This window comes from Petromyzon marinus, unplaced genomic scaffold (genome assembly GCF_048934315.1).
Source record: "Petromyzon marinus isolate PM22_M1 ecotype Great Lakes invasive population unplaced genomic scaffold, UKy_Petmar_22M1.pri1.0 PM_Scaffold_203, whole genome shotgun sequence".
In the NCBI taxonomy this organism is placed as follows: Eukaryota; Metazoa; Chordata; class Hyperoartia; order Petromyzontiformes; family Petromyzontidae; genus Petromyzon; species Petromyzon marinus.
This window is the reverse complement of record NW_027423173.1, coordinates 68,359-86,874: the sequence shown is the minus strand read 5'-3', so window position 1 is coordinate 86,874 and position 18,516 is coordinate 68,359. Positions and strand designations below refer to the sequence as shown.

At 59.3% G+C, this 18,516-nt stretch overlaps 1 protein-coding gene across 2 annotated transcripts; it reads left to right on the top strand.

Moving 5' to 3' along the window:
* The first annotated feature begins 24 nt into the window (after positions 1 to 24).
* On the top strand, positions 25 to 18,037 carry LOC142922903 (uncharacterized). 2 transcript variants are annotated; one of them, XM_076063847.1, is made up of 5 exons: positions 25 to 694; positions 3,649 to 4,132; positions 9,808 to 9,917; positions 14,456 to 14,502; positions 17,152 to 18,037. In XM_076063847.1, the coding sequence occupies exons 1-5, from the start codon at positions 601 to 603 to the stop codon at positions 17,185 to 17,187; spliced, it is 771 nt and encodes a 256-aa protein (XP_075919962.1). In that variant the 5' UTR covers positions 25 to 600; the 3' UTR covers positions 17,188 to 18,037. The 2 variants fall into 2 exon arrangements, with proteins under 2 accessions (XP_075919962.1, XP_075919961.1); XM_076063846.1 differs by having other exon boundaries at positions 26 to 694; positions 14,456 to 14,510.
* The last annotated feature ends 479 nt before the right edge of the window (positions 18,038 to 18,516 follow it).

Sequence of the window (18,516 nt, the reverse complement as noted above, 5' to 3'; positions counted from 1 at the left end):
TATCTGTGAGTGTCTGTGTGTGTCTGTGAGCGTCTGTGTGTGTCTGTGAGTGTCTGAGTGTCGGTGTGTGTCTGTGAGTGTCTGTGAGTGTCTGAGTGTCTGTGTGTGACACTGCACTTGCCCCCACATCCCTGCTGGAGGCTACCTGGGGAACCTTTGTCTCTGTCTGTGAGTGTCTGTGTGTGTCTGTGTGTGTCTGTGAGTGTCTGTGTGAGTGTCTGTGATTGTCTGTGTGAGTGTCTGTGTGTGTCTGTGTGTGTCTGTGAGTGTCTGCGAGTGTTGTGTCTGTGAGTGTCTGTGTGTGTCTGTGTGTGTCTGTGTGTGTCTGAGTGTCTGTGTGTGTCTGTGTGTGTCTGTGAGTGTCTGTGAGTGTGTCTGTGTGTGTCTGTGTGTGTCTGAGTGTCTGTGTGTGTCTGTGTATGTCTGTGAGTGTCTGTGAGTGTGTCTGTGTGTGTGTCTGTGTGTGTCTGTGAGTGTCTGTGTGTGTCTGTGAGTGTCTGAGTGTGTGTCTGTGTGTGTCTGAGTGTGTCTGTGTGTGACACTGCACTTGCCCCCACATCCCTGCTGGAGGCTACCTGGGGGACCTTTGTCTCTGTCTGTATGCTGCCCAGGGTGGTGTTGCACAATGAAGATTCTGGGAAACTTCACCTCCTGAAATTCCTCCACGCATTCCAACTTCTCTTCTGTTACGAAGGTGGGTGGGTTGGTGGGTGGGTTGGTGGGTGGGGTGGTAGGTGGGTGGGTTGTTGGGTGGGTTGGTGGGTGGGTGGGTTGGTGGGTGAGTTGGTGCGTGGGTTGGTAGGTGGGTGGGTTAGTGGGTGGGTTGGTGAGGTGGGTTAGTGGGTGGGGTGGGTGAGTTGGTGCGTGGGTTGGTGGGTGGGTGGGTTGGTGGGTGAGGTGGGTGGGTTGGTGGGTGGGTTAGTGGGTGGGGTGGTAGGTGGGTGGGTTGGTTGGTGGGTGGGGTGGGTGGGTTGGTGGGTGGGTTGGTGGGTGGGTTGGTGAGGTGGGTTAGTGGGTGGGGTGGGTGAGTTGGTGCATGGGTTGGTGGGTGGGTGGGTTGGTGGGTTGGTGGGTGGGTTGGTGGGTGAGGTGGGTGGGTGGGTTGGTGGGTGAGGTGGGTGGGTGGGTTGGTGCGTGAGTTGGTGGGTGGGTTGGTGGGTGAGGTGGGTGGGTTGGTGGGTGGGTTGGTGGGTGGGTTGGTGGGTGAGGTGGGTGGGTGGGTTGGTGGGTGAGGTGGGTGGGTGGGTTGGTGGGTCGGTTGGTGGGTGAGGTGGGTGGGTTGGTGGGTGGGTGGGTTAGTGGGTGAGTTGGTGCATGGGTTGGTGGGTGGGTTGGTGGGTGGGTGGGTTGGTGGGTGGGTTGGTGGGTGGGTTGGTGGGTGGGTGGGTCAGTTGGTGGGTGAGGTAGGTGGGTGGGGTTGGTGGGTCAGGTGGTGGGTGGGTTGGTGGGTGGGGTGGTAGGTGGGTGGGTTGGTGGGTGAGGTGGGTGGGTTGGTGGGTGGGTGAGGTGGGTGGGTTGGTGGGTTGGGTGGGTGGGTGGGGTGGGTCGGTGGGTTAGTGGGTGGTGGGTGGGTGGGTCGGTTGGTGGGTGAGGTGGGTGGGTTGGTGGGTGGGTTGGTGGGTGGGTTGGTGAGGTGGGTTAGTGGGTGGGGTAGGTGAGTTGGTGCATGGGTTGGTGGGTGGGTGGGTTGATGGGTTGGTGGGTGGGTTGGTGGGTGAGGTGGGTGGGTGGGTTGGTGGGTGAGGTGGGTGGGTTGGTGCGTGAGTTGGTGGGTGGGTTGGTGGGTGGGTGGGTGGGTTGGTGGGTGAGGTGGGTGGGTTGGTGGGTGGGTTGGTGGGTGGGTTGGTGGGTGAGGTGGGTGGGTTGGTGGGTGAGGTGGGTGGGTGGGTTGGTGGGTCGGTTGGTGGGTGAGGTGGGTGGGTTGGTGGGTGGGTGGGTTAGTGGGTGAGTTGGTGCATGGGTTGGTGGGTGGGTTGGTGGGTGGGTGGGTTGGTGGGTGGGTTGGTGGGTGGGTTGGTGGGTGGGTGGGTCAGTTGGTGGGTGAGGTGGGTGGGTGGGTTGGTGGGTGAGTTGGTGGGTGGGTTGGTGGGTGGGGTGGTAGGTGGGTGGGTTAGTGGGTGAGGTGGGTGGGTTGGTGGGTGGGTGAGGTGGGTGGGTTGGTGGGTTGGGTGGGTGGGTGGGGTGGGTCGGTGGGTTGGTGGGTGGTGGGTGGGTGGGTCGGTTGGTGGGTGAGGTGGGTGGGTTGGTGGGTGGGTGAGCTTCACGATGGCCGTGTCACTGCTGCTGGTGATGGTGGTGGTGGTGATGGTGATGATGGTGGTGGTGGTGGTGATGGTGGTGGTGATGGTGGTGGTGATGATGGTGGTGGTGATGATGGTGATGATGGTGATGGTGGTGGTGATGGTGGTGGTGATGGTGATGGTGGTGATGGTGGTGATGGTGGTGGTGGTGGTGATGGTGGTAATGGTGGTGGTGATGGTGATGGTGGTGGTGATGGTGGTGGTGATTGTGGTGGTGGTGATGATGGTGGTGGTGATGGTGGTGTGGTGGTGGTGATGGTGGTGATTGTGGTGATGATTGGGGTGGTGATGATGGTGTGGTGGTGGTGGTGATGGTGGTGATGATGGTGATGGTGGTGATGATGGTGATGCTGGTGATGATGATGGTGATGGTGGTGGTGATGATGGTGTTGGTGATGGTGGTGATGATGGTGATGGTGGTGGTGATGGTGGTGGTGGTGGTGATGGTGGTGGTGGTGATGGTGGTGGTGATGGTGGTGATGGTGGTGATGGTGATGGTGGTGGTGATGATGGTGATGATGGTGGTGGTGATGATGGTGGTGGTGATGATGGTGATGATGGTGATGGTCGTGGTGATGGTGGTGGTGATGGTGATGGTGGTGATGGTGGTGATGGTGGTGGTGGTGGTGGTGGTGATGGTGGTAATGGTGGTGGTGATGGTGATGGTGGTGGTGATGGTGGTGGTGATGGTGGTGGTGATTGTGGTGGTGGTGATGATGGTGGTGGTGATGGTGGTGTGGTGGTGGTGATGGTGGTGATTGTGGTGATGATTGGGGTGGTGATGATGGTGTGGTGGTGGTGGTGATGGTGGTGATGATGGTGATGGTGGTGGTGGTGATGATGGTGATGCTGGTGATGATGGTGATGGTGGTGGTGATGATGGTGTTGGTGATGGTGGTGATGATGGTGATGGTGGTGGTGATGGTGGTGGTGATGGTGGTGGTGGTGATGGTGGTGGTGGTGATGGTGGTGGTGATGGTGATGGTTGTGGTGATGATGATGGTGTTGATGGTTGTGGTGGTGATGGTGATGGTAGTGATGGTGGTGGTGATGGTGGTGGTGGTGATGATGGTGGTGGTGATGATGGTGGTGATGATGATGATGGTGATGATGATGGTGGTGATGATGGTGGTGATGTTAATGCTGGTGATGATGGTGATGATGATGGTGATGATGGTGGTGATGATGGTGATGGTTGTGATGGTGATGATGGTGATGATGGTGATGGTTGTGATGGTGATGATGGTTATGATGGTGGTGATGATGGTGGTGACGTTAATGCTGGTGATGATGGTGGTGATGATGATGGTGGTGATGATGGTGATATTTGTGGTGTTTCTCTTCACAGAACTGGTTGTCTCAATCCAAGATGCGTTCACCGTTCTACTGCAGAACGGAGGGCAGCATCAGGGCATCACTGACAACAGAGATCAGGACATCACTGATAACAGAGATCAGGTCATCACTGACGACAGAGATCAGAGCATCAGTGACAACAGAGATCAGGGCATCACTGACGACAGAGATCAGGGCATCACTGACGACAGAGATCAGGGCATCACTGATAACAGAGATCAGGGCATCACTGATAACAGAGATCAGGGCATCAGTGACGACAGAGATCAGGGCATCACTGATATCAGAGATCAGAGCATCAGTGACAACAGAGATCAGGGAATCACTGACGACAGAGATCAGGGCATCAGTGACGACAGAGATCAGGGGATCACTGACGACAGAAATCAGGGCATCACTGATAACAGAGATCAGGGCATCAGTGGTGAGAGCGTTCAGACCGCGGATCTCATGAAGCTCCTTCACAACACTCACAGGTGAGTGGGGGGGTGGGTGGGTGGGGTTCACGGTGGCCGTGTGGGTGGGTGGGTGGGGTTCACGGTGACCGTGTGGGTGGGTGGGGTTCACGGTGGCCGTGTGGGTGGGTGGGGTTCACGGTGGCCGTGTGGGTGGGTGGGTGGGGTTCACGGTGACCGTGTGGGTGGGTGGGGTTCACGGTGGCCGTGTGGGTGGGTGGGGTTCACAGTGGGTGGGAGTGTGGGTGGGTGGGATTCACGGTGGCCGTGTGGGTGGGTGGGTGGGGTTCACGATGGCCGTGTGGGTGGGTGGGTGGGGTTCACGGTGACCGTGTGGGTGGGTGGGGTTCACGGTGGCCGTGTGGGTGGGTGGGGTTCACGGTGGCCGTGTGGGTGGGTGGGTGGGGTTCACGGTGGCCGTGTGGGTGGGTGGGGTTCACAGTGGGTGGGAGTGTGGGTGGGTGGGGTTCACGGTGGGTGGGAGTGTGGGAGTGTGGGTGGGAGTGTGGGTGGGTGGGGTTCACGGTGGGTGGGAGTGTGGGAGTGTGGGTGGGAGTGTGGGTGGGTGGGAGTGTGGGTGGGAGTGTGGGTGGGTGGGAGTGTGGGTGGGAGTGTGGGTGGGTGGGAGTGTGGGTGGGTGGGAGTGTGGGTGGGAGTGTGGGTGGGAGTGTGGGTGGGAGTGTGGGTGGGAGTGTGGGTGGGTGGGTGGGAGTGTGGGTGGGAGTGTGGGTGGGTGGGAGTGTGAGTGGGTGCGGTTCACGGTGGGTGGGAGTGTGGGAGTGTGGGTGGGAGTGTGGGTGGGTGGGGTTCACGGTGGGTGGGAGTGTGGGAGTGTGGGTGGGAGTGTGGGTGGGTGGGAGTGTGGGTGGGAGTGTGGGTGGGTGGGAGTGTGGGTGGGAGTGTGGGTGGGTGGGAGTGTGGGTGGGTGGGAGTGTGGGTGGGAGTGTGGGTGGGAGTGTGGGTGGGAGTGTGGGTGGGAGTGTGGGTGGGTGGGTGGGAGTGTGGGTGGGTGGGAGTGTGGGTGGGTGGGAGTGTGGGTGGGTGGGAGTGTGGATGGGTGGGAGTGTGTGTGGGTGGGGTTCACGGTGGGTGGGAGTGTGAGTGGGTGGGGTTCACAATGACCGTGTGGGTGGGTGGGGTTCACGGTGGGTGGGAGTGTGGGTGGGAGTGTGGGTGGGAGTGTGGGTGGGTGGGAGTGTGGGTGGGTGGGAGTGTGAGTGGGTGGGTTTCACGGTGACCGTGTGGGTGGGTGGGGTTCACGGTGGGTGGGAGTGTGGGTGGGTGGGGTTCACGGTGGGAGTGTGGGTGGGTGGTGTTCACGGTGGGAGTGTGGGTGGGTGGGTGGGTGGGTTTCACGGTGGGTGGGAGTGTGGGTGGGTGGAAGTGTGGGTGCGGTTCACAGTGGGTGGGAGTGTGGGTGGGTGGGTGGGAGTGTGGGTGGGTGGGAGTGTGGGTGGGTGGGAGTGTGGGTGGGAGTGTGGGTGGGGTTCACGGTGGGAGTGTGGGTGGGTGGGTGGGAGTGTGGGTGGGTGGGAGTGTGGGTGGGAGGGGTTTACGGTGGGTGGGAGTGTGTGTCTGTGGTGTTCACGGTGTCTCTGTGTGTGTGGTGTTCACGGTGTCTCTGTGTGTGTGGTGTTCACGGTGTCTCTGTGTGTGCGGTGTTCACGGTGTCTCTGTGTGTGTGGTGTTGATGGTGTCTCTGTGTGTGTGGTGTTCACGGTGTCACTGTGTGTGTGGTGTTCACGGTGTCTCTGTGTGTGTGGTGTTCACGGTGTCTCTGTGTGTGTGTGGTGTTCACGGTGTCTCTGTGTGTGTGTGTGGGGTTCACGGTGTCTCTGTGTGTGTGGTCTTCACGGTGTCTCTGTGTGTCTGTGGTGTTCACGGTGTCTCTGTGTGTGTGGTGTTCACGGTGTCTCTGTGTGTCTGTGGTGTTCACGGTGTCTCTGTGTGTGTGGGTGGGGTTCACGGTGTCTCTGTGTGTGTGGTGTTCACGGTGTCTCTGTGTGTGCGGTGTTCACGGTGTCTCTGTGTGTGTGGTGTTCACGGTGTCTCTGTGTGTGTGGTGTTCACGGTGTCTCTGTGTGTGTGGTGTTCACGGTGTCTCTGTGTGTGTGGGTGGGTGGGTGGGTGGGAGTGTGGGTGGGAGTGTGTGTGGGTGGGTGGGTGGGAGTGTGGATGGGAGTGTGGGTGGGTGGGAATGTGGGAGTGTGGGTGGGAGTGTGGGTGGGTGGGAGTGTGGGTGGGAGTGTGGGTGGGTGGGAGTGTGGGTGGGAGTGTGGGTGGGTGGGAGTGTGGGTGGGAGTGTGGGTGGGTGGGAGTGTGGGAGTGTGGGTGGGTGGGAGTGTGGGTGGGAGTGTGGGTGGGTGGGAGTGTGGGTGGGAGTGTGGGTGGGTGGGAGTGTGGGTGGGAGTGTGGGTGGGTGGGAGTGTGGGTGGGAGTGTGGGTGGGTGGGAGTGTGGGAGTGTGGGTGTGTGGGTGGGAGTGTGGGTGGGAGTGTGGGTGGGAGTGTGGGTGGGAGTGTGGGTGGGTGGGTGGGAGTGTGGGTGGGTGGGAGTGTGGGTGGGAGTGTGGGTGGGAGTGTGGGTGGGAGTGTGGGTGGGAGTGTGGGTGGGAGTGTGGGTGGGTGGGAGTGTGGGTGGGTGGTGTTCACGGTGTCTCTGTCCCAGTGACTTCATGCTGACGCTGCTGATGAAGTGTTTGAGTGGGTGGGAGTGTGGGTGGGTGGGTGGGAGTGTGGGTGGGAGTGTGGGTGGGAGTGTGGGTGGGTGGGAGTGTGGGTGGGAGTGTGGGTGGGTGGGAGTGTGGGTGGGTGGGAGTGTGGGTGGGAGTGTGGGTGGGTGGAAGTGTGGGTGGGTGGGAGTGTGGGTGGGTGGGTGGGAGTGTGGGTGGGTGGGTGGGAGTGTGGGTGGGAGTGTGGGTGGGAGTGTGGGAGTGTGGGTGGGTGGGAGTGTGGGTGGGAGTGTGGGTGGGAGTGTGGGTGGGTGGGAGTGTCGGTGGGAGTGTGGGAGTGTGGGTGGGAGTGTGGGTGGGAGTGTGGGAGTGTGGGTGGGTGGGAGTGTGGGTGGGAGTGTGGGTGGGAGTGTGGGTGGGAGTGTGGGTGGGTGGGTGGGAGTGTGGGTGGGAGTGTGGGTGGGAGTGTGGGTGGGAGTGTGGGTGGGTGGGAGTGTGGGTGGGAGTGTGGGTGGGAGTGTGGGTGGGAGTGTGGGAGTGTGGGTGGGTGGGAGTGTGGGTGGGAGTGTGGGTGGGAGTGTGGGTGGGAGTGTGGGTGGGTGGGTGGGAGTGTGGGTGGGAGTGTGGGTGGGAGTGTGGGTGGGAGTGTGGGTGGGTGGGAGTGTGGGTGGGAGTGTGGGTGGGAGTGTGGGTGGGAGTGTGGGTGGGAGTGTGGGTGGGAGTGTGGGTGGGAGTGTGGGTGGGAGTGTGGGTGGGAGTGTGGGTGGGAGTGTGGGTGGGTGGGAGTGTCGGTGGGAGTGTGGGAGTGTGGGTGGGAGTGTGGGTGGGAGTGTGGGAGTGTGGGTGGGTGGGAGTGTGGGTGGGAGTGTGGGTGGGAGTGTGGGTGGGTGGGAGTGTCGGTGGGAGTGTGGGTGGGTGGGAGTGTCGGTGGGTGGGAGTGTGGGTGGGTGGGAGTGTGGGTGGGAGTGTGGGTGGGAGTGTGGGTGGGTGGGTGGGAGTGTGGGTGGGTGGGAGTGTGGGTGGGTGGGTGGGAGTGTGGGTGGGAGTGTGGGTGGGTGGGAGTGTGGGTGGGTGGGAGTGTGGGTGGGTGGTGTTCACGGTGTCTCTGTCCCAGTGACTTCATGCTGGCGCTGCTGATGAAGTGTTTGGGTGGGTGGGAGTGTGGGTGGGTGGGTGGGAGTGTGGGTGGGTGGGAGTGTGGGTGGGTGGGAGTGTGGGTGGGAGTGTGGGTGGGAGTGTGGGTGGGAGTGTGGGTGGGAGTGTGGGTGGGAGTGTGGGTGGGTGGGAGTGTGGGTGGGTGGGAGTGTGGGTGGGTGGGTGGGAGTGTGGGTGGGTGGGTGGGAGTGTGGGTGGGAGTGTGGGTGGGAGTGTGGGAGTGTGGGTGGGTGGGAGTGTGGGTGGGAGTGTGGGTGGGAGTGTGGGTGGGTGGGAGTGTCGGTGGGAGTGTGGGAGTGTGGGTGGGAGTGTGGGTGGGAGTGTGGGAGTGTGGGTGGGTGGGAGTGTGGGTGGGAGTGTGGGTGGGAGTGTGGGTGGGAGTGTGGGTGGGTGGGTGGGAGTGTGGGTGGGAGTGTGGGTGGGTGGGAGTGTGGGTGGGTGGGGTTCACGGTGGGTGGGAGTGTGGGTGGGTGGTAGTGTGGGTGGGTGGGGTTCACGGTGGGTGGGAGTGTGGGAGTGTGGGTGGGAGTGTGGGTGGGTGGGGTTCACGGTGGGTGGGAGTGTGGGAGTGTGGGAGTGTGTGTGGGTGGGAGTGTGGGTGGGAGTGTGGGTGGGAGTGTGGGTGGGAGTGTGGGTGGGAGTGTGGGTGGGAGTGTGGGTGGGAGTGTGGGTGGGAGTGTGGGTGGGAGTGTGGGTGGGTGGGAGTGTGGGTGGGAGTGTGGGTGGGTGGGAGTGTGGGAGTGTGGGTGTGTGGGTGGGAGTGTGGGTGGGAGTGTGGGTGGGAGTGTGGGTGGGAGTGTGGGTGGGTGGGTGGGAGTGTGGGTGGGTGGGAGTGTGGGTGGGAGTGTGGGTGGGAGTGTGGGTGGGTGGGAGTGTGGGTGGGAGTGTGGGTGGGTGGGAGTGTGGGTGGGAGTGTGGGTGGGAGTGTGGGGTGGGAGTGTGGGTGGGAGTGTGGGTGGGAGTGTGGGTGGGAGTGTGGGTGGGGTGGGAGTGTGGGTGGGTGGTGTTCACGGTGTCTCTGTCCCAGTGACTTCATGCTGATGCTGCTGATGAAGTGTTTGAGTGGGTGGGAGTGTGGGTGGGTGGGTGGGAGTGTGGGTGGGTGGGAGTGTGGGTGGGAGTGTGGGTGGGTGGGTGGGAGTGTGGGTGGGTGGGTGGGAGTGTGGGTGGGTGGGAGTGTGGGTGGGAGTGTGGGTGGGAGTGTGGGTGGGTGGGTGGGAGTGTGGGTGGGTGTGTGGGTGGGTGGGAGTGTGGGTGGGAGTGTGGGTGGGTGGGGTTCACGGTGTCTCTGCCCCAGTGACTTCATGCTGATGCTGCTGATGAAGTGTTTGAGTGGGTGGGAGTGTGGGTGGGTGGGTGGGAGTGTGGGTGGGTGGGTGGGAGTGTGGGTGGGTGGGAGTGTGGGTGGGAGTGTGGGTGGGAGTGTGGGTGGGTGGGTGGGAGTGTGGGTGGGAGTGTGGGTGGGTGGGAGTGTGGGAGTGTGGGTGGGTGGGAGTGTGGGTGGGTGGGTGGGAGTGTGGGTGGGAGTGTGGGTGGGTGGGAGTGTGGGTGGGAGTGTGGGTGGGAGTGTGGGTGGGTGGGTGGGAGTGTGGGTGGGAGTGTGGGTGGGTGGGAGTGTGGGAGTGTGGGTGGGAGTGTGGGTGGGAGTGTGGGTGGGTGGGAGTGTGGGTGGGTGGGAGTGTGGGTGGGTGGGAGTGTGGGTGGGAGTGTGGGTGGGTGGGAGTGTGGGTGGGAGTGTGGGAGTGTGGGTGGGAGTGTGGGTGGGTGGGAGTGTGGGTGGGAGTGTGGGTGGGAGTGTGGGTGGGTGGGAGTGTGGGTGGGAGTGTGGGTGGGAGTGTGGGTGGGTGGTGTTCACGGTGTCTCTGCCCCAGTGACTTCACGCTGATGCTGCTGATGAAGTGTTTGGGTGGCCTTGAGGAGGTCTCTCAGCTACAGCTGCTGCTGCTGCTGTCACGGAGCACCGAAGTCAACCAGGAGATCGGTGAGGGAGAGAGTGGGAGGGAGAGAGTGGGGGAGAGAGTGGGAGGGAGAGTGGGAGGGAGAGAGTGAGAGGGAGGGAGAGAGTGGGAGGGAGAGAGGGAGAGAGTGAGAGGGAGGGAGAGTGGGAGGGAGAGAGTGAGAGGGAGGGAGAGAGTGGGAGAGAGAGTGGGAGAGAGAGAGAGTGGGAGGGAGAGTGGGAGAGAGTGGGAGAGTGGGAGGGAGAGTGGGAGGAGAGTGGGAGGGAGAGTGGGAGGGAGAGTGGGAGGGAGAGTGGGAGAGAGAGTGAGAGAGAGTGGGAGAGAGAGTGGGGGAGAGAGTGGGAGAGAGAGTGGGGGAGAGAGTGGGAGAGAGAGAGAGTGGGAGGGAGAGTGGGAGAGAGTGGGAGAGTGGGAGGGAGAGTGGGAGGGAGAGTGGGAGAGAGTGGGAGAGAGTGGGAGAGAGTGGGAGAGAGTGGGAGAGAGAGTGAGAGAGAGAGAGAGTGGGAGGGAGAGTGGGAGAGAGTGGGAGAGTGGGAGGGAGAGTGGGAGGGAGAGTGGGAGAGAGTGGGAGAGAGTGGGATAGAGAGAGAGAGTGGGAGAGAGAGTGAGAGTGGGAGGGAGAGTGGGAGAGAGTGGGGGAGAGTGGGAGAGAGTGGGGGAGAGTGGGAGAGAGAGTGGGAGGGAGTGTGAGGGAGAGAGTGGGAGGGAGAGAGAGAGTGTGTGGGGGAGATCGGTGAGGGAGAGAGGGAGGGAGAGAGTGGGAGAGAGTGGGAGAGAGTGGGAGGGAGAGTGGGAGAGAGAGAGAGTGGGAGAGAGTGGGAGAGAGAGAGTGGGAGAGAGTGAGAGAGAGTGGGAGGGAGTGGGGGAGAGAGTGGGGGGAGAGTGGGAGAGAGTGAGAGAGAGTGGGAGAGAGTGGGAGAGAGAGAGTGGGAGAGAGTGGGAGAGAGTGGGAGGGAGTGGGGGAGAGAGTGGGGGAGAGTGGGAGAGAGAGAGGGAGAGAGTGGAGAGAGTGGGGGAGAGAGTGAGAGAGTGGGGGAGAGTGGGAGAGAGTGGGAGAGAGTTTGGAGAGAGTGGGAGAGAGTGGGAGGGAGAGAGTGGGGGAGAGTGGGAGGAAGAGAGTGAGAGAGTGGGAGAGAGTGGGGGATAGTGGGAGAGAGTGGGAGGGAGAGAGAGAGTGAGAGAGTCGGAGAGAGTGAGAGAGAGTGAGAGAGGTGTGTGGGGGAGAGAGAGAGAGAGAGTGGGAGGGAGAGTGGAGAGAGTGGGAGGGAGTGGGAGAGAGAGAGTAGGAGAGAGTGGGAGGGAGAGTGGGAGGGAGTGGGAGGGAGAGTGGGAGGGAGTGGAGAGAGAGTGTGGGGAAGAGTGGGAGAGAGTGGGAGAGAGTGGGAGGGAGGGAGAGAGTGGGAGGGAGAGAGTGGGAGAGAGTGGGAGGGAGTGGGAGAGAGTGGGAGGGAGAGTGTGGGGGAGAGAGTGGGAGGGGAGAGTGGGAGAGAGTGGGAGGGAGTGGGAAGCTGAGTGGGTGGTGGGTAGGTGAGTGAGTGACTGGGTAGGTGAGTGAGTGGCACAGTGAGTGGCTGGGTAGGTGAGTGAGTGGCTGGGTAGGTGAGTGAGTGGCACAGTGAGTGGCTGGGTAGGTGAGTGAGTGGCTGGGTAGGTGAGTGAGTAGCTGAGTGAGTGGCTGGGTAGGTGAGTGAGTGGCAGAGTGAGTGGCTGGGTATGTGAGTGAGTGGCTCAGTGAGTGGCTGGGTAGGTGAGTGAGTGGCTGGGTAGGTGATTGAGTGGCTGGGTAGGTGAGTGAGTAGCTGAGTGAGTGGCTGGGTAGGTGAGTGAGTGGCTGGGTAGGTGAGTGAGTGGCTGAGTGAGTGGCTGGGTAGGTGAGTGAGTGGCTGGGTAGGTGAGTGAGTAGCTGAGTGAGTGGCTGGGTAGGTGAGTGAGTGGCTGAGTAGGTGAGTGAGTGGCTGAGTGAGTGGCTGGGTAGGTGAGTGAGTGGCTGGGTAGCTGAGTGAGTGGCTGAGTAGATGAGTGAGTGGCTGAGTGAGTGGCTGGGTAGGTGAGTGAGTGGCTGAGTGAGTGGCTGGGTAGGTGAGTGAGTGGCAGAGTGAGTGGCTGAGTGAGTGGCTGTGTAGGTGAGTGAGTGGCTGGGTAGGTGAGTGAGTGGCTGAGTGAGTGGCTGGGTAGGTGAGTGAGTGGCAGAGTGAGTGGCTGAGTGAGTGGCTGTGTAGGTGAGTGAGTGGCTGGGTAGGTGATTGAGTGGCAGAGTGAGTGGCTGAGTGAGTGGCTGAGTAGGTGAGTGAGTTGCTGAGTGTCAGAATGAGTGTTTACGTGAGGGGGTAGGTGAGTGGGTAGGTGAGTGGGTGGGTAGGTGAGTGGGTAGTTGAGTGTCAGCATGAGTGTGTACGTGAGTGGGTAGGTGAGTGGGTAGGTGAGTGGGTGGGTAGGTGAGTGGGTAGGTGAGTGTGTGGCTAGGTGAGTGGGTAGGTGAGTTGGTGGGTAGCTGAGTGGGTAGGTGAGTGGGTGGGTAGGTGAGTGGGTAGTTGAGTGCCAGCATGAGTGTGTACGTGAGTGGGTAGGTGAGTGGGTAGGTGAGTGGTTGGGTAGGTGAGTGGGTAGGTGAGTGTGTGGCTAGGTGAGTGGGTAGGTGAGTCGGTGGGTAGCTGAGTGGGTAGGTGAGTGGGTGGGTAGTTGAGTGGGTAGGTGAGTGGGTAGGTGAGTGGGTGGGTAGCTGAGTGGGTAGCTGAGTGTGTTGGTGAGTGGGTAGCTGAGTGTGTAGGTGAGTGGGTGGGTAGCTGAGTGGGTAGCTGAGTGTGTAGGTGAGTGAGTGGGTAGGTGAGTGAGTGGGTAGGTGAGTGGTAGCTGAGTGGGTAGGTGAGTGGGTAGCTGAGTGGGGTGGGTGAGTGGGTAGGTGAGTGGGTAGCTGAGTGTGTAGGTGAGTGGGTGGGTAGCTGAGTGGGTAGGTGAGTGGGTAGCTGAGTGTGTAGGTGAGTGGGTGGGTAGCTGAGTGGGTAGCTGAGTGGGTAGGTGAGTGGGCAGCTGAGTGTGTAGGTGAGTGGGTGGGTAGCTGAGTGGGTAGCTGGGTGGGTAGCTGATTGGGTAGGTGAGTGTGTTGGTGAGTGGGTAGCTGAGTGGGTAGGTGAGTGGGTAGCTGAGTGGGTAGGTGAGTTGGTGCGTAGCTGAGTGGGTAGGTGAGTTGGTAGCTGAGTGGGTAGCTGAGTGGCTAGGTGAGTAAGTAGTTGAGTGTGTTGGTGAGTGGGTGGGTAGCTGAGTGGGTAGGTGAGTGGGTAGCTGAGTGGGTTGGTAGCTGAGTGGGTAGGTGAGTGGGTGGGTAGCCGAGTGGGGTAGGTGAGTGGGTGGGTAGTTAAGTGGGTAGGTGCGTGGGTAGCTGAGTGGGTAGTTGAGTGGGTAGCTGAGTGGGTGGGTAGCTGAGTGTGTTGGTGAGTGGGTAGGTGAGTGGGTAGCTGAGTGGGTAGCTGAGTGGGTAGGTAGTTGAGTGGGTAGGTGAGTGGGTGGGTAGTTGAGTGGGTGGGTAGCTGAGTCGGTAGGCGAGTTGGTGGGTAGCTGAGTGGGTAGGTGAGTGGGTGGGTGAGTGAATGGGTAGCTGAGTGGGTAGGTGAGTGGATGGGTAGCTGAGTGTGTTGGTGATTGGGTAGGTGAGTGGGTAGCTGAGTGGGTAGGTGAGTTGGTGGGTAGCTGAGTGGGTAGATGAGTGGGTAGGTGAGTGGGTAGATGAGCGGGCAGCTGATTGGGTAGGTGAGTGGGTGGGTAGTTGAGTGTGTAGGTGAGTGGGTAGGTGAGTGGGTAGGTGAGTGGGTAGCTGAGTGTGTAGGTGAGTGGGTGGGTAGCTGAGTGGGTAGGTGAGTGGGTGGGTAGCTGAGTGTGTAGGTGAGTGGGTAGGTAGCTGAGTAGGTAGCTGAGTGGGTAGGTGAGTGAGTGGGTAGCTGAGTGGGTGGCTGAGTGGGTAGGCGAGTGGGTAGCTGAGTGGGTGGGTGAGTTGGTAGCTGAGTGGGTAGCTGAGTGTGTAGGTGAGTGGGTGGGTAGCTGAGTGGGTAGCTGAGTGTGTAGATGAGTGGGTAACTGAGTGGGGTAGGTGAGTGGGTGGGTAGCTGAGTGGGTAGCTGAGTGGATAGCTGAGTGGGTAGGTGAGTGGGTAGCTGAGTGGGTAGCTGAGTGGGTAGCTGAGTGGGTGGGTAGCTGAGTGGGTAGCCGAGTGGGTAGCTGAGTGGGTAGGTGAGTGGGTGGGTAGCTGAGGTGGGTAGCTGAACGGTTAACTGAGTGGGTAGCTGAGTGGGTAGGTGAGTGGGTAGGTGAGTGGGTGGGTAGCTGAGTGGGTAGCTGAGTGGGTAGCTGAGTGTGTTGGTGAGTGTGTAGGTGAGTGGGTGTGTAGCTGAGTGGGTAGCTGAGTGGGTAGCTGAGTGGGTAGCTGAGTGGGTAGCTGAGTGTGTTGGTGAGTGAGTAGGTGAGTGTGTAGGTGAGTGGGTGGGTAGCTGAGTGGGTAGCTGAGTGGGTAGCTGAGTGGGTGTTTGTGCAGCAGTGATCACTGCACTCCTGTCCCACTTCCTCCCCCCAGGTGCCCTGCCGAGTCCATCCCAGCTACACGTGGACACCACTCCTCCTGTTAGTGGGTGGGTTGGTGGGTGGGTGGGTTAGTGGGTGGATGAGTGGGTGGGTGAGTGGGTTGGTGAGTGGGTGAGCGGGTTGGTGGGTGAGTGGGTGGGTGAGTGGGTGGGTGAGTGAGTGAGTGAGTGGGTGAGTGATTGGGTGGGTGAGTTGTTGGGTGAGTGGGTGGGTGGCTGAGTGGATGAGTGGGTGGGTGGATGAGTGGGTGGGGTAGGTGAGTGGGTTAGTGTGTGGGTGGGTGAGTGAGTTGGTGGGTGGGTGAGTGAGTGGGTGGGTGGGTGAGTTAGTTAGTAGGTGGGTGAGTGGGTGTGTGAGTGGGTGAGTGAGTGAGTGAGTTGGTGGGTGAGTCAGTGGGTGGGTGAGTGGGTGAGTGAGTGGGTGGGTGAGTGAGTGGGTGAGTGCTTTGGTGGGTGAGTGAGTGGGTGGGTGAGTGAGTGAGTGGGTAGGTGAGTGGGTGGGTGGGTGAGTGGATGAGTGAGTGAGTGGGTGGGTGGGTGAGTGAGTGGATGAGTGAGTGGGTGAGTGACCTGGTGGGTGAGTGGTACCAGCAGTGTCAAGATCGGCCTCTGTGCAGGAGGAGTCTCGTGAAGGACGCTGCTGCTTTTGGGCAGTGCCAGGCTAGGTGCAGAGGATCGACGCTCACAACAACGAGCGGAGCGCCGGGCGGATAAAGCACAGCGAGTTGGATCCAATTTAGGGGTTCAGCTGGTGCACCTAGCCTGGCACAGTAGGGGGTACACGTGGTGGTGCATCTACCGGTCATCTCAGTCAGTCGTGACCTCCTCCTCATGCACCTAGCCTGGCACAGCAGCACAACCCATGTCACCTTCTGGGTCTGTCCCGTGACCTCCTCCTCATGCACCTAGCCTGGCACAGCAGTCAACCCATGGCACGTGCTGGGTCTGTCACGTGACCTCCTCCTCATGCACCTAGCCTGGCACAGCAGTACAACCCATGGGCACCTGCAGGGTCTGTCACGTGACCTTCTTCTCATGCACCTAGCCTGGCACAGCAGTACAACCCATGGGCACCTGTTGGGTCTGTCACGTGACCTCCTACTCATGCACCTAGCCTGGCACAGCAGTACAACCCATGGGCACCTGCAGGGTCTGTCACGTGACCTCCTACTCATGCACCTAGCCTGGCACAGCAGTACAACCCATGGGCACCTGCAGGGTCTGTCACGTGACCTCCTACTCATGCACCTAGCCTGGCACAGCAGTACAACCCATGGGCACCTGCAGGGTCTGTCACGTGACCTTCTTCTCATGCACCTAGCCTGGCACAGCAGTACAACCCATGGCACGTGCTGGGTCTGACCCGTGACCTCCTCGTGCACCTAGCCTGGCACAGCAGTCAACCCATGGCACCTGCTGGGTCTGGCCCGTGACCTCCTCATGAACCTAGCCTGGCACAGCAGTACAACCCATGGCACGTGCTGGGTCTGTCACGTGACCTCATGCACCTAGCCTGGCACAGCAGTCAACCCATGGCACCTGCTGGGTCTGTCACGTGACCTCCTCCTCATGCACCTAGCCTGGCACAGCAGCACGACCCATGGCACCTGCAGGGTCTGTCACGTGACCTCCTCATGCACCTAGCCTGGCACAGCAGTCAACCCATGGCACCTGCAGGGTCTGTCACGTGACCTCCTCCTCATGCACCTAGCCTGGCACAGCAGTACAACCCATGTCACCTGCTGGGTCTGTCACGTGACCTCCTCCTCATGCACCTAGCCTGGCACAGCAGTCAACCCATGGCACCTGCTGGGTCTGTCACGTGACCTCATGCACCTAGCCTGGCACAGCAGCACAACCCATGGCACCTGCTGGGTCTGTCACGTGACCTCCTGCCAGCGGTCATTCGACACTTCACGTGGCCTCAAGGTGCACATAGCCTGGCACAAGCGTCGTGGTGACGTCACCGCCACTTAGTGGCGAATGGCGGTTGTTGTTGTTGTTGTCTGTGTATGTGTGACTGTGTGTGTCACTGTGTGTGTGTGACTGTGTGTGTCACTGTGTGTGTGTGACTGTGTATGTGTGACTGTGTCTGTGTGTCTGTGTGTGTGTATGTGTGACTGTGTCTGTGTGTGTGTGACTGTGTGTGTCACTGTGTGTGTGTGTGACTGTGTATGTGTGACTGTGTCTGTGTGTCTGTGTGTGTGTGACTGTGTATGTGTGACTGTGTCTGTGTGTGTGTGACTGTGTGTGTCACTGTGTGTGTGTGTGACTGTGTATGTGTGACTGTGTCTGTGTGTCTGTGTGTGTGTGACTGTGTATGTGTGACTGTGTCTGTGTGTGTGACTGTGTATGTGTGACCGTGTGTGTGTGTGACTGTGTGTGTGTCTGTGTGTGTGTCTGTGTGTGTGTGTCTGTGTGTGCGACCGTGTGTGTCTGTGTGTGTGTGTATGTGTGTGTGTGTCTGTGTGTGTGTCTGTGTGTGTGTGTGTGTCTGTGTGTGACTGTGTCTGTGTGTGTGTGTCTGTGTGTGTGTGTCTGTGTGTGTGTCTGTGTGTCTGTGTGTGTCTGTGTGTGTCTGTGTGTGACTGTGTCTGTGTGTGACTGTGTGTGTCTGTGTGTCTGTGTGTGTGTGTCTGTGTGTGTCTGTGTGTGTGTGTCTGTGTGTGTCTCACCCTAACCCCCTCAGGTCAAAGTCACAGCAAGGGCTGTCACCACGGACTGAGTAGAAATAAGAACAGCAGCACACACAGACACACACAGACACACAGACACACACAGACACACAAACACACACAGACACACACAGACACAGACAGACACACATAGACACACAGTAACACACACAGTCACACACAGACACACAGACACACACAGACACACACAGACACACACACACACAGACACACACACAGTCACACACACATTCACACAGACACACACACAGTCACACACACATTCACACAGACACACACAGACATACACACAGTCACACACACACAGACACACACAGACATACACACAGTCACACACACACAGACACACACAGACATACACACAGTCACATACACACACACAGTAACACACAGTCATACACACAGTCACACAGACACACACACAGACACACACACAGACACACACACAGTCACACACACACAGACACACACAGACACACACACAGACACACACACAGTCACACACACATTCACACAGACACACACAGACACACACACACAGTCACACACACATTCACACAGACAGCCCCACGTGATCTGAACGTGGCTCTTTCACTCCAGCGCTGTCCTACCAGACAGTCTCGCCCCCTTCACCTGATGAAGGCCGCTTGTGTTGTGGCCGAAACGTCGTGAGAATATTATTGTGTTATTTTATTTTATCAATTTATGATTTTATTATCATTCTACGTGGTGACTTTACCGAAAGAACCAAATAAGATGAATCATTGCAGTCACGAAAGCTTTAAACCCTATTATTATTATAATGTAATGCTGGCAAAGGAGGTCCAATGATGTAGTTTCCCCATTGGGGTACGTAATAAAGTGTCTGCCTCCACTACACGTGGGTCTCTATGTGAGTCTGTGGGTCTCTATGTGAGTCTGTGGGTCTCTGATAGTTTATGGGTCTCTATGTGAGTCTGTGGGTCTCTATGTGAGTCTGTGGGTCTCTATGTGAGTCTATGGGTCTCTGTGTGAGTCTAGGGGTCTCTATGTGAGTCTGTGGGTCTCTATGCGAGTCTATGGGTCTCTATGTGAGTCTATGGGTCTCTGATAGTTTATGGGTCTCTATGTGAGTCTGTGAGTCTCTATGTGAGTCTATAGGTCTCTGATAGTTTAAGGGTCTCTATGTGAGTCTATGGGTCTCTGATAGTCTATGGGTCTCTAAGTGAGTCTATGGGTCTCTATGTGAGTCTGTGGGTCTCTATGTGAGACTGTGTCTCTATGCTAGTCTGTGGGTCTCTATGTCAGTCTATGGGTCTCTGATAGTTTATGGGTCTCTATGTGAGTCTGTGGGTCTCTATGTGAGTCTATGGGTCTCT